The sequence below is a fragment of the Nilaparvata lugens genome, chromosome 4, assembly GCF_014356525.2.
Source record: "Nilaparvata lugens isolate BPH chromosome 4, ASM1435652v1, whole genome shotgun sequence".
In the NCBI taxonomy this organism is placed as follows: Eukaryota; Metazoa; Arthropoda; class Insecta; order Hemiptera; family Delphacidae; genus Nilaparvata; species Nilaparvata lugens.
In genome coordinates this window covers 38,173,805-38,189,440 of record NC_052507.1, presented here as the reverse complement: position 1 = coordinate 38,189,440, position 15,636 = coordinate 38,173,805, and the positions used below count along the sequence as shown (strand labels likewise).

The 15,636-nt window shown below is 35.4% G+C and overlaps 1 protein-coding gene across 4 annotated transcripts in view; it reads left to right on the top strand.

Moving 5' to 3' along the window:
• LOC111063970 (protein transport protein Sec23A) overlaps nucleotides 1-15,636 on the top strand; it is a 45,459-nt gene that overhangs the window by 24,973 nt on the left and 4,850 nt on the right. For all 4 annotated transcript variants that reach the window (XM_022351641.2, XM_039427430.1, XM_039427429.1 and 1 more), the window contains 7 exons: nucleotides 880-1,022; nucleotides 1,833-1,984; nucleotides 3,976-4,082; nucleotides 5,709-5,862; nucleotides 6,930-7,081; nucleotides 7,423-7,597; nucleotides 14,566-14,721. In XM_022351641.2, coding sequence (XP_022207333.1) covers nucleotides 880-1,022; nucleotides 1,833-1,984; nucleotides 3,976-4,082; nucleotides 5,709-5,862; nucleotides 6,930-7,081; nucleotides 7,423-7,597; nucleotides 14,566-14,721 — 1,039 coding nt within the window. The remainder of the gene's footprint in view (nucleotides 1-879; nucleotides 1,023-1,832; nucleotides 1,985-3,975; nucleotides 4,083-5,708; nucleotides 5,863-6,929; nucleotides 7,082-7,422; nucleotides 7,598-14,565; nucleotides 14,722-15,636) is intronic.

Here is a 15,636-nt window from a genome sequence, read left to right as displayed (position 1 = left end):
TCAGCAGCATTGTCTATCTACTGAGAAGGCTGATGTCTGAACTGCAAATTTCGGTGGTCAGACAGGCCTATTTTGCTTTTTTTCATTCGAGGATGAGTTATGGTTTGAAATTGTGGGGTCATGCATCTAGAGTCACTTCTAAAGTGCTGTTAATTCAGAAGAGAGCGGTCCGGGTGATTTCTGGGGCGGGCTATATCGATCACTGTAAACCCCTTCTTTCTAAAAATGACATTCTATCCGTCTTTAATGAGTTCATCTACCAATGTTTGAAAGATATACATCAGATACAGGATAGGTTACCAAAAAACAATGACATTCACAGTCACTTCACAAGAAACCGTGAGAGTATATTTATTCCAAGATGCAGACTTGAAAAGTCTAAGTCGAGCTACCCTGTGATAGGCTACAAATTCCATAACTTGCTACCAGCTCAAGTTAGATCCTTACCAATTAAACGTTTTCTCCAAGTAGTTAGATCCTGGTTGATTGTGAATCCATTTTATTCAGTGGAGGAATTCATTACTGCCGATCACAACACCCTAGTCAATTTAATATAATGTTATTTTTTGTCTATTAATACCCTCTAAATTATCTGATCTAATTGTAAATTTTCTTTAACTGATCTGTTTTATTTATTATTGTTTATTGTATTTGTAGTGCCTGTGCAATTTATTGTATGTTTCAATGTGAATTGTGACTTGGCTATATGTAACTTCTAAGTTTAACTGGCCCAATAAAAACTTGAAACTTCCTTCCAAACTATAACGTAAAGAAAATTTTCTGTCCACATGGTTTAAATTTATTGAAATTGAAAACTGAATCAGTTCTGCAAGTTACCTTAATAGTTCTGCAAGTACTTAATTTTCCACTTACTTGCAGAGGACACATGGTTATGGGAGACTCGTTCAACTCGTCACTGTTCAAGCAGTCGTTCCAGAGTGTCATCATTCGAGACGCAAAGGGTGACTTCAAAATGGCTTTCAATGGCGTTCTCGAAGTGAAAACCTCTCGTGAGCTCAAAGGTAAGCTAAACTGTTCAAAATTCATGTAAAATTTGACTCTTGATTCCCTTTGTTATTTCAGAAATTAATATTTCATCATGATTTATCAATATTACTCTAGTATAGATATTTTTTTACAAATTCGTACTTGAAATGTATCTTATTTCTCGGTGGAGAATAAAAATGGATCAATACCATAAAATTATATTACTCATTTGGGAAACCTGTTCAAATCTAAATTGAATGCGTTTCTCTAACTATCTGGTTACTCACTTCTGAGCTTCCTCTCCAATCAACTAAGTTACAAGAAATCTGCTTTATTTTGTTTTCTAAGTAATCTTGGGATTGTTTAGGAATTTGTGGCATGAAAAACAATAGTATCACAAAAATCAAGTCAATTGTCAAGTGAACTTTCTTTAAATTTCAATTATCTGGCTTAAATTTATAAATGAGAGAAATATTACATGCAATGGTTAAAATGTAACTGGAATTTTAGTTTCCCCAGTATGGTCGTCCATAATTGAGGTGGTTATCCTCTCCAAGATTAACTCTAAGCAAGTCAGATGATCAACCATTTATCTTTCTTCAAAACTATTTTACTCAAATTCAAACCTACCCAGGTATATGTCACCTTTCTATTATAATTCTAATACGATTTTTAATGGATGATTGGCCATTTTTCCAGTTTTCTAATAATAGTGACACTAAAATTCCCATATTCTCAGAAATAAATAGATTTTGATTTTGTTCTCTACCGTGATTTGACTTGACTATGTGCTCAGTACTTTTTGCACAAACTATTCTATTCCATTTTATTGTTGCATTGTGCAGTTATGGGCTCGATCGGACCATGTGTTTCGTTGAACGTGAAAGGCTCGTGTGTGTCAGACACTGACATTGGCTTGGGCGGCACCTCTCAATGGAAAATGTGCGCCTTCACTCCACACACAACTTGTGCATTCTTCTTCGAAGTTGTCAACCAGGTAACAATGCTTGCTCATTAATTTTCAAACTTGTAATTGAATGCCCAGGAGGATATTCATGCTCACCTTGCTTATGGAGTCATTACACAGCATGTGAAGAATTATTTTTCTTTACTATATATTTTCTAAATCTTTGTGTTGTATAATTCAATAGGAAATAAACAAACTTCAATTCAAATTGGTTATAATATCATCTTGAGTTAACAGCATTTTCTTCAGTTATTGACTTAGAGAGTTCTTTGTTTATTTATGTTTTATTGTAAGCAGTTCAGGTTCATGAAGTATGATAATTTTCAACCTCAAAATTGTTAATGACTGGTGTTTTGGAGAGGGACTAAGCATAAATCCCTCGAAGACTGTAGTCATTCCATTTACAAGGAAAAAGAGCCTGGAGTCTCTCTCCAGGTTGAAAATTGGATTTACACGGCTTGAAGTATCAAGTACATTCTAATATCTAGGGCTGACCATCGACTCAAAGCTGACTTGGAACAATTATTTAAACAATACACTGCATGAAGCAAAATGGGCGCTTATGACGTCCAGGAGATTTGCAGGCTCCATGTGGGGGATAAAGCCTCACATAGCTCTGTGGCTGTACAAGGCAGTAATAAGGCCTCAGGTAACTTATGGATCACTAAACAAAGTCTTTATGGACAGTTTGTTTTTTATGGACAAAGGTGAACCAGGCTACAGCCACAGCCAAACTCACAAGTTTACAAAGGATGGGCACACTTCTAGTCACTGGAGCTTTCAGGAGCAGCCCGTCAGCAACTCTTGAAGTTGCTCTTTGCTTACTACCATTGAACATTTTTGTAATGGCAGAAGCACGAAAATCAACCTATCGACTGAAAGTTGCAGGCCAATGGAGAGAAGGCCTGTCCGGAACAGGCCACTGCACAATCACCAAAGCTGTTGCTCTCAGCCCCGTGCTTGAAAATGACGTCAGATGTCATGAGCACGGAGTTGGTTTTCACTAAACCTTTCTCTGTTAAATTCTGCTCTAGAGAGGAGTGGAAGTCTGAGGAGGGCCCTATCCCAAAAGTGGCAGCCTTGTCTTGTACACGGACGGTTCTATCATTGAAGGGAAATCTGGCTACGGGGTGTATAGTGATTCACCTAGAACACAAGTTTATGCAAGTCTGGGACAACACTGTACCATCTTTCTGGCAGAGACTTGGGGCATCATGGCTTGTGCCAACAGGCATTGCCAGGCGCTATTGCAACAAGCATATAGTGATCCTGTCAGATTGTCAGGCAGCCCTCAAGGCTCTTGACTCCAATGAAATCAAGTCTCAATTAGTGTAGGAGTGCCACAAAACGCTCAGCAGGCTTGCAACATGCAACTCTGTGCATCTTGGTCGAGTACCTGGCCATGTAGGCATAGGAGGTAACAAGCGTGCAGATGAGCTTGCTAAGCGGGGTTCCAGTATGCCATTCTTTGGCCCAGAGCCAAGCTGTGGCTTAAGCAAAACAACTGCCTTCCATAAAAATGGTCCAGGGACTTACATCACCAGCAATGGCAGGGTCACCCTGGTCAAGCACCTGGCAAAAGACTGCTGGCAGACGCAAGCCCTCGCTTCACCAGCTGGCTGGTAAGTCTGGATAGAGGTCAAGTCAAGCAGTTGATTGCTCTGATAACTGGACATGGCCACTTCAGGAAACATCTCCTCACAATTGGACTCAGAAATGAAAGCCAGATGTGTAGGCTTTTTAATCAGTCTGAAGAGACTGCCAAGCATATCATACTGGATTGCGAAAGACTTGGAGCTAGAAGAAGGGCTCTGTTTGGCTGTGAGCAACCAGGTGAGGAATGGGATGTTAGTAAAGGGAAAAAACTTCTGGACCTTTTAAAGGACACAGCTGTTGGTTTGCCTAACTAACATACTTTGGGACACTCAATAATCTTCGGTTGACGTGTGAGATTCTTTGAACCTTTGGGTCTTTGAATCCGTCCCTTCAAAAACATGAACATAATCATTTCTATTTTTCAGCACGCAGCCCCAATCCCACAGGGAGGAAGAGGATGCATCCAATTCATTACGCAATACCAACATTCCAGTGGCCAGAGAAGGATACGTGTCACCACCATCGCTCGAAAGTAGGTTCAAATCAATAAATAAATGTTTTTTCACATGAAGTCCAAAGTAGGTTTTACTTTGTTATCTCTGGGTTTCTTCATAGTTAATTCAATTAATGTTACGGGTACGCGACAGGGTGTCACCATGTCTGCTTGTCACTTCCACATTTTGAGCACAGGCGTTATCCCCTAGCGAAAATATATCGCTACCGTCAACTTGTCCCCCCGTCAGCATGTCATCTAATGTAATGGCAGGTTTCATCTTGTCGGGACCGTACACGACAGATTATAACCTTGCTCGCTTACGTCAAGTGTTCACCCAAGTGGTCAGCATATTACCTTCTTAAATAGTAGGTGATATCCTATTATAATTAATGTCCTATCGAAGTTTTTAATATATCCATCGATTAGGAAGTCATTCCCATAAAAAGCCAGAAAATTTTCGGCTCATAATTTTATATCTTGTTTCCGTTTTTCGAAAAAAAATGTTCCGTTAAAAAAGTTTTGTATAAAAGTTGTTGCTCAATTTAAGACATTCATAATGTTTTATTTTAAGTCATAATTTTTTCAATGTAGGCCTACTATAATCTTAATTGCCCAGCTAATCTCGTTTCCCAAGCTTGAGCTTGCTCTTTTTGGGAAGTAGTTCCTAATGTTTTATTCTGTAGAATAATTTCATTATTGCATTGTATATTGTATTGTTTATTGCTTTCTTTTGTAATTATTTGTCTTGTAGTTAGTTACATGGGTTTTGAGAAGCTAAGATTTCAAGAAATCAATCCTCTTTACATAGTTCAAGCCACTTTTCAATCAAACGGAATGTTTGAATTTGAATTTCAGACAAAGAAGCTTGAAGAGAATAAAATTCCCTATAATTCTAGTCTAACTGGATGTTCTTTTCTTGTATTTCTCTCCAGTTCAGTTAGTGGGTGCCAAGTAGTGCCAAGTTGCGTACCCCTTTCAACCTTTGAGATTGAATGAAAACATTAGTCTTGGCAACTGTTTTGCATGGCTCCCTCCCACTGGAATCTCAGGTGACATCCTATCGTTGCCGTGCACGACAGAGTATCACTTGCTCGCTAGCGTTAACTAGTCCCCCCATCAGCATGTCACCTCCTCAGAGAGGAGACAAGTTGTCGGCATCAACCGGTCACCTTCTAGAACCGGTTTCAGAGGTGACATCCTGACGGGGGACAAGTTGTCGGGGTGACACCCTGACATCTACCCTTTAATTATCAAAGGAAACAAAATGGAGTTACCTGTTGTCTCCAGAACTAAATAAATAATCATTGGACCATCAAAAGTAGGAAAGATTATAAGGAATTGAAGAGTCCTGTATGAAGTATCAGGAATTTAAAGTTAATGTTTTCGGTCATTTTGAACTCATGTATCAAATTTGTGAAATGGAAACTAACATTACATAACATTGAGACTGCATTCAAAATTATGAATAGAAGCAGTTTTTCGCAAATACCTATTGTATCTTTCCGCTTTTGTTTTTCGACAATGATTATTGTCAAACATTATTTTTAAAATATTATTAAATTATAAATTAATTGATGTACTTGTATTCAAGTATAAATATATTTTGGCAAAAGTAATATAGTTTAGCGAGCATGTTTAAAGTGAATGTGATTTGGCTTGCAGCTGGGCAGATGCGAGCACCAACCTGGCACACATCAGTGCCGGCTTCGACCAGGAGGCAGGAGCCGTGCTGATGGCCCGCATGGTCGTGCATCGCGCCGAGACTGACGATGGACCTGACGTCATGCGCTGGGCTGACCGCATGCTCATCCGTCTCGTGAGTATTCCGATAATTCAATCCGATAATAGTTGATTCATGAATCGAATAACTTTTGTGATCTAATAGTTTAGTAAAAATATTAATTTTGCAAAAAAACCATCAGATACATGTGCAGATTAGCGCGATATCAATCCTGCCGTAATTAAAGCCACCGGTATTCTCATGTTTTCCTCTTTGTTTATTTATCATGCAATAATGAGCCCTATTGATAACAACCTGCTGCAAACTAATGGCCATATTTATGAGCATAGAACTAGATCAGCCATAAACTATAATTTTCCCAGTGTCAATTTATCCATTTCCCAGAATAATATTTTTATCAAGGAATAACATTTTTCAATGATGTTCTTATGGAATTGAATTAACTAAAAATGCACAGAAAAAATTTCAATTCGAAGTTAAGAAATATCTGCTGGATAAGAGTATTCTGTATGAATGTGTGAAATGTCCTCATTTATAGCATTGTTGTATTGTGTTGAATTATTGTAGTATTGACTAAACTTGTGTATTGGGTATAATCTAATGTCTAATATCTAGTCTATTATTGTTTTGTGATATTTGCTCTCATATGAACCTGACGATGTCCATGTATTTGTATTAATGCTCACGACAATAAAGAATGACTTGAATTGAAATTCTGTTGTGATATTATAATGAGCAAAGCATTCCTATAAATGGAATAAAATAGTTCAATATTGTAACTGAACTCAATCCTATCCCACAACCAAAATTCAATCCAATTCCACAATAGTGATTTCTTGTGATCTAATAGTTGTGTCCTCTCGTGGTGGTACAAAAATGCCTCGTAAATAGAATGGAATAGTTGAATCCAATAACTCAGAAAGCCGAATTCATAATAGTACCTTTTTAATATTTCTTCTTTTCCAATCTCCTAATTTCTTACTGAACTAAATTCTTTTCAAACGATCTGTGATATTTGGCTGTAAAATAAAAATACTACTATAACTATCGTTTCCATCTGAACTATCAAATATTAAGATTTTACTGCATGGATATTTTTTGGCTGTTATCAGTTAATTTTGATTATTTTGTTTGATTTACAGTGTCAGAGGTTCGGTGAATACAGTAAGGATGACCCTAACAGTTTCCGTCTGCCAGAGAACTTCACACTTTATCCGCAGTTTATGTACCATCTGCGTCGATCCCAATTCTTGCAAGTGTTCAACAACAGTCCTGATGAAACATCTTACTACAGGTACCATGAATGTTTCCTATTTTCCAATATCTTGAACTTTTTGGCAACTGAATTATTTTTCAAGTCATGTTACGGATTTCTCGGTGTCGTGAAGTCTCTATGAATTTATAAAGTGTCAAAATAATCCATAAAATAGGTCTACAAGTGATTAATTAAATTTTACAATTATTTAGTATAATTGCCAACATATAAAATTCAAATTATTAAATACATGTTTTAATCTATAGTACAGAGTGTTCGGAAAGTCACTGTGCACTTGAGTTACGGCTACTTGGTACACAGTGATTATTTTCAATCAACAACTAAATTAATTTTTTAATCATCAATTTGTTTTGTTGCAGGCACATTCTTATGCGAGAGGATCTGACTCAGAGTTTGATTATGATCCAGCCGATTTTGTACAGCTACAGCTTCAATGGTCCCCCCGAGCCAGTGCTGCTCGACACCAGCAGTATTCAACCCGACAGAATCCTATTGATGGACACATTTTTCCAAATTCTCATTTTCCATGGAGAGGTGCGTGGTAGTAGGCTAGATATTACATTTTTTTCTCGTAATAATTGTTTGCCAATGTGAAAATTTTTTCTTTCAAGATTCTTAAGATAATCTAAATAGATCATCTCATCAGTCAACACATAAATAATCAATAAATATTAACCTTAACAAATTTATAAATTAATGAAATATTAGTTTCAAGTGTTACTTATCTAGTGAATGTGTATAACATTAATTTATAACTAGCAGATAACCCGTGCTCCGTCTAATTGAAAACTTAACCTAATGAAATCTTGAAGAATTTAAAATAGCCCTATAACCAATCTCGGTAAATTAAGAATCTATATGCAAAATTTCAAGTTAATCAGTCCAGTAGTTCAGACATGATGATGTATTCGTGAATTTCCTATCCCGCACATGTATAAGCCTTAATTTTAGATAATTCTTTCCTTTGTTATATTATAGATCTATCATATCATAGATAACCTTTTTTCTGGATATTGTCAAATTCTCCGTTAATAATTCTCGTATAGTATAAAAATTTCAAGTACATCTTCCAGATGGCTATCCAAGCCCTAAACTAACCGCCTTGAATCTCACCTCAAGTTGTGTCCTCACGCCATATAACTTTGAAGTTAGTTACAAATTGAACGACAATCAATAGAATTTCAATTTTACAAATTGAACGACAATCAATAGCTGATACTAGGCAAGCCCACACACACTTTAGAGTATTACAAGCAGAATCAATTCTTCAAATTCTAAAAACACCACTTACATGTATAAAATTGATCATTATTCAGTACAGTATATCAATTCTCTCTCAGGTTTTGTGAAAATCAAGTATTAAACACCCGTAAAAACTAATTTTTCACTTAACGATGCTTATTTATCAATCAAATCAAATTTATTTGCTCAAAATTCGTACCAAAGTATAGAACAACAGCTAAGTTACAAGTGAACATGATACTACTCACAAAAAGTCAGTAAGTTGCTGGACTGTGTTCGCGAATAGGAGTCAGATAAAAAGTGTTATAAGTGAAGACTACGGTACCGGTATGTATTAAAATTATCTTTAAATATAGATTGAGATGTAGTAGAGGAAGGAGTTACTGCTGCACTTCAGTAGGCTACATGGGCCGCGGTGACTTCCGAAATCTCTGTATAAAAACCAGCATGATGCGCAGTTTGGTTTAGTGAAGTACTATGTACATGAACGATATTATATAGGACACCCTATAGAACCGTATAATACTTTGGTTTATATATAATGAATAGACAAATTATTGCGGGAGTGAAAAAGTTCATGCAAATTTAATCACAATTTATAATTAATCTGAAAAGATAACATGTAATAAATAATCAAATCAAATAATTAACTCTAATTCTAATGACATTAGAACAGTAATCGTTATTACTGTGATTATTTCTAAAATTGTATACATGAAGTTCATTATTAATGTATTCGTCTGTAAATAATATTTCTTTATGGAAAAAATTGAATTTCATGACTCTATTTAAAAACAACTGTGCATAATAATTATTGTTAGTTAATTTATATTTGTTTTGTACTATTAATAAGATTAAAATTATGTAGGAAATTGTAGGGAATCAATTTATATTATTTTATTTATTATTAATCAAATAATTTTATTATCAGGCTCCATCTATCACGTTCCATTTCGTATTTTCAATGTATGATCCAAAAGAATCTCCCGCTTTGATAAACATTGATTCTACAATGTATTATTTTTGTCTGTTTCAATATGAAAAAATAACATATCAGGCGTGATAAAATTAATATATATTGTTGGTAACATGTCAATTAGTACTGTCCTGATACTTCTGTCTAGCACCATGTATTTAATCAAGTTTTATTATTTTCAATCAACAACTAAAATTAATTTTTTTAATCATCAATTTGTTTTGTTGCAGGCACATTCTTATGCGAGAGGATCTGACTCAGAGTTTGATTATGATCCAGCCGATTTTGTACAGCTACAGCTTCAATGGTCCCCCCGAGCCAGTGCTGCTCGACACCAGCAGTATTCAACCCGACAGAATCCTATTGATGGACACATTTTTCCAAATTCTCATTTTCCATGGAGAGGTGCGTGGTAGTAGGCTAGATATTACATTTTTTTCTCGTAATAATTGTTTGCCAATGTGAAAATTTTTTCTTTCAAGATTCTTAAGATAATCTAAATAGATCATCTCATCAGTCAACACATAAATAATCAATAAATATTAACCTTAACAAATTTATAAATTAATGAAATATTAGTTTCAAGTGTTACTTATCTAGTGAATGTGTATAACATTAATTTATAACTAGCAGATAACCCGTGCTCCGTCTAATTGAAAACTTAACCTAATGAAATCTTGAAGAATTTAAAATAGCCCTATAACCAATCTCGGTAAATTAAGAATCTATATGCAAAATTTCAAGTTAATCAGTCCAGTAGTTCAGACATGATGATGTATTCGTGAATTTCCTATCCCGCACATGTATAAGCCAATTCTTTCCTTTGTTATATTATAGATCTATCATATCATAGATAACCTTTTTTCTGGATATTGTCAAATTCTCCGTTAATAATTCTCGTATAGTATAAAAATTTCAAGTACATCTTCCAGATGGCTATCCAAGCCCTAAACTAACCGCCTTGAATCTCACCTCAAGTTGTGTCCTCACGCCATATAACTTTGAAGTTAGTTACAAATTGAACGATAATCAATAGAATTTCAATTTTACAAATTGAACGACAATCAATAGCTGATACTAGGCAAGCCCACACACACTTTAGAGTATTACAAGCAGAATCAATTCTTCAAATTCTAAAAACACCACTTACATGTATAAAATTGATCATTATTCAGTACAGTATATCAATTCTCTCTCAGGATTTGTGAAAATCAAGTATTAAACACCCGTAAAAACTAATTTTTCACTTAACGATGCTTATTTATCAATCAAATCAAATTTATTTGCTCAAAATTCGTACCAAAGTATAGAACAACAGCTAAGTTACAAGTGAACATGATACTACTCACAAAAAGTCAGTAAGTTGCTGGACTGTGTTCGCGAATAGGAGTCAGATAAAAAGTGTTATAAGTGAAGACTACGGTACCGGTATGTATTAAAATTATCTTTAAATATAGATTGAGATGTAGTAGAGGAAGGAGTTACTGCTGCACTTCAGTAGGCTACATGGGCCGCGGTATTTGTTATAAATTTAAACTTTTATTTATATAAAACAGTTTTAAATAAAGAGTTCAATGGAATTATTTTTCATTTAATAATTTAATATCGGGGCACCTTCATACTTACTTCATACTTATGTCCTTCGTCATTGACCAGCTTCCTGGATGGACGGCGTCATTTTATATTCAGACCTAATTTGGTCGTCGTTGATTGTAAAAATTTTTACAAAACTTGTCAAACATTAGCGTTTTTAAAGCTTAAATATATTGAATCAAATTAAAGACTTTACACCGAGCTCCGCTCTGGAGTACAAAGAAATGCATAGAAGCATAGTTTATATTCATTTATTTATTGATACACTGAACACAATTCTTTTAAATGATTGGGGAAGGACCAACAGGCGCAGCCCAAAATTGTTTCTTGTCCGAATGTTGATGTACACACTATAAATACGGTAGTCGAAAAATTAGGTTATGTTCATACACTTTTCGGTCCAAACATTTGAAAACAGAAAAGTTTAAATTTAGATTTTTTACAAACCAAATTGAATAACAAAATAACTCTCAGTAATCATTCAAAACTGTGAAATGATGATTAACTTTGAAAATTTTTATATGGGTACTTTTATTTAGAATGATATACTATGTTTGCTACAATATTTGTTAATATAAATAAAAAATCTGCTGTGGTACACTCACACAACTTTCCTTGCTCATATTTGAAACTACGATCAGACTTTTGTATATTGTTTTCAGAGTACTTTTTCCTTTGTGTAAATTGTGAAATTCGATGATTTTTTTTAGTCGTCATTTTTTTAAAGTCGTCAAAACAGCTGTTCTACAGATGAAATATCTCGACTATGTGTTCTTTTTATGAACTGCTCTACCTACCTACCTCATGCACGAGAAGGAGGTAACAAAGTCTATTTCTCAAGGATGGGGTGGACCCCCCATTAGTTTCCCAGAAAGGAGACTCATGCCAGTTAATAGAGCTGATAAATAACTATACAGAGTATGAATTTGAAAAAAAATCGGTCAAGTTATTTTGAGAAAATCGTGAGAAACATGGTTTTTCTAGTAATTATCCGCCATTTTTCTCAAGTATATTACGGAGCTCCTGCAATTTTCTCAGAAATGAGACTCATGTCAGTTAATAGGGCTTATAAATAGCTATCCATGGTATGAATTTAAAGAAAATCGTTGGAGCTTTTTTCGAGAAAACCGTGAATAACATGGTTTTTTAGTGATTATCCGCCATTTTTCACAAGAATATTACGGAGCTCCTGCAATTTTTCCAGAAATGAGACTCATGTCAGTTGATAGGGCTTATAAATAGCTATCCATGGTATAAATTTGAAGAAAATCGTTAGAGCCGTTTTCGAGAAAACCGTGAAAAACATGGATTTTAGTAATTATCCGCCATTTTGAATTCAATTTTATTGAATTTCTTATTGTCAGATCCTCATAGTAAAATTTCAAGTCAATCGGTTGATTAGGAATGGAGTTATCGTGTTCACAGACATACACACACACACACACACACACACACACACACACACACACACACACACACAGACCTACACCCAAAAATCATGTTTTTGGACTCAGGGGACCTTGAAACGTATAGAAAACTTGAAATTAGGGTACCTTAATTTTTTTGGAAAGCAGTACTTTCCTTACCTATGGTAGTAGGGCAAGGAAAGTAAAAAATAATGGATCTTGAATAAACTCATATCGTTGGTAATGTCAACAAATCAGTTATGTTGATCAGTTGATTATTTTCGTGTCAGATAATACTTCTCGTGAGATCAGCTGATTGATTGCAATAGTCACAGGCACTCACATCTTCCATTATCGACTGACGACGTTTCCAAGAATAAAAAATCTTGTGTGGCGCTCTCACACAACTTTCCTTGCCGTTATGAAAATGTATCACCTGACGCTAGTGTTCCCGCGCATATCAAGTCTACTATTCAAAGATCCAAGCCAGCTGGTGACAGGACAATAACGCTGGAGACACACGAAGTTTGCTATCTCTTCATAGTGAATGATTTAATAGAATCAACAGTTGCCAACAGTTTGCAATTGAATAATCTTATTTTCTCGAATTTCGAGCTTATTTTCAATTTTAGGTGAAAATGTTACTAGACATTAATTGTAGAGATTTTTATGCTCAATCTTTTCCACTTGAAATTTTTTGTTTAAATTGTATCTGAAGCCTGATAATTGGGAATCTAAAATCAAACTTTGCATTGATGGGACAGATCTCCTGGAATTTTTACATATATGAGACTTGTGGCAGTTGATAGAACTTATCAATAACTATTTCAGGTATAAATTTGATCAAAATCGTTGGAGCCGTTTTCGAGAAAATCGCGAAAAACCCTGTTTTTGACAACATTTTCACCATTTTAGCCGCCATTTTGAATTGCATTTGATCGAAATTGTTCGTGTCGGTTACTTATACTGTAAGGACCTTAAGATCCAAATTTTGAGTCATTCCGTTTACTGGGAGATGAGATATCGTGTACACAGACGCACATACACACACACACACACACACACACACACACACACACACACCACACACACACACACACACACACACACACAAACAAATACCCAAAATCCACTTTTTTGGATTCAGGGGACCTTGAAACGTATAGTAATTTAGAAATTGGGGTACCTTAATTTTTTTCGGAAAGCAATACTTTCCTTACCTATGGTAATAGGGCAAGGAAAGTAAAAATCTTGTGTGGCGCACTCACACAACTTTCCTTGCCGTTATGAAAATTTATCACCTGACGCTAGTGTTCCCGCGCATATCAAGTCTACTATTCAAAGATCCAAGCCAGCTGGTGACAGGACAATAACGCTGGAGACACACGAAGTTTGCTATCTCTTCATAGTGAATGATTTAATAGAATCAACAGTTCGCAATTGAAATAATAACATTTTCTAGGATTTCGAGCTTATTTTGAATTTTAGGTGAAAATGTTACGAAACATTAATTGTAGAGATTTTCATGCTCAATCTTTTTCACTTGGAATTTTTTGTTCAAATTGTATCTGAAGCCTGATAATTGGGAATCTAAAATCAAACTTTGCATAGATGGGGCGGAACTTCTGAAATTTTTACAGATATGGACTTGAGGCAGTTGATAGAGCTTATCAATGACTATTTTAGGTATAAATTTGCTCAAAATCGTTGGAGCCGTTTTGAAAAAATCGTGAAAAATCATGTTTTTGACAACATTTTCACCATTTTATCCGCCATCTTGAATTGCATTAGATCGAAATTGTTCGTGTCGGATCCTTATAATATTGTAAGGACCTTAAGTTCCAAATTTCAAGTCATTTCGTTAATTGGGAGATGAGATATCGTGTACACAGACGCACATACACTAATACACACACACACACACATACACACACACACACACACACACACACACACACACACACACACACACACACACCACAGACCAATACCCAAAAACCACTTTTTTGGACTCAGGGGACCTTGAAACGTATAGAAATTTAGAAATTGGGGTACCTTAATTTTTTTCGGAAAGCAATACTCTCCTTACCTATGGTAATAGGGCAAGGAAAGTAATAATTATCATCCTTTTCATGTCCTTCAGCAAGTTTTCCTATATTGCAAATTTCTTAAATAAAAATCGTTATCGAGATCCGTTGGACATACATAAATTAATTAAATAAGTACATACAGAAATTGCTCGCTTAATATAATAGGATAAGCCTATTCTTTTCAAAATGTTTCAGACGATTGCTCAATGGCGATCTCTGGGCTACCAGGACATGCCAGAGTACGAGAACTTCAAGCAGCTGCTGCAGGGACCAGTGGAGGACGCCAGGGATATTCTGCAAACGAGGTTTCCCATGCCTCGTTACATTGATACTGAGCAGGGAGGCTCACAGGTAGGCCTATCATCAATCATTTATTACCCAATTAAAATATTTTTAGAATAACTAGAAATTAATAGTTGCTGGATGTACAATTAATTGCTAGTGTATAAACGTTATTCTATTGGAATAGATAGCTACTGAAGAAAAGAAAAACTACAGATGGAAATTGCTGGATATATTGCAATTATTCAAATGGCGATGATAATTATTAAAAGAAAAACTGTTGGAAGTGCAATAGAATGTTCATAAAATGCTCCAAAATTATTAAATGTGATGTCAGCTATTGGAGAAAAGTAAATAGCTGATAGAGGCACATAGAGCATTTACATTTGGAAGCTTTAAAATGTCCAAAATTGATTGAATTTGACGTTCTAAAGTCAATTCAAAAAGCAAACAATCCATATAGATCCATTCAATTGAAGCTAAAACGGCATTCGTGCTCAACTGAGAGAGAAACCTTATTTCCTTCAGAATTCTTCCTCATTCATGTAAGATCTTTTATGAGACTTCACAAATTTAATTCAATCACCTACCATACAAAATTATCTCATTTTTAATGTGTTTTTTGTGAATAGGCAATTCATATTTCCTACAATAATTCATAATTATAGTGTATAAAATAAAGTGATTGAATCTCAACGATTCAAATTGAAAATTCAAATTTCATTTATCGCCCAAGACTTACTTACTTTCTTATCCTGGCGCTACAGCCCGATGTGGGCTTTGGCCTCCTCCACAATCTACCTCCAAATCTCTCTGTCTGCTGCCTTTCGCCTTCAACCTCTCACTCCCATCGCTCTCAGGTCTCTCTCTACAACCTGCATCCATCGAACCCTCGGCCTCCCTCTTTTTCTTACAGCTTCCAGTTTCTTACATTCCTTTTTGTATTCGTTCTTCGGCCTTTCTTTCAACATGGCCAAGCCACCC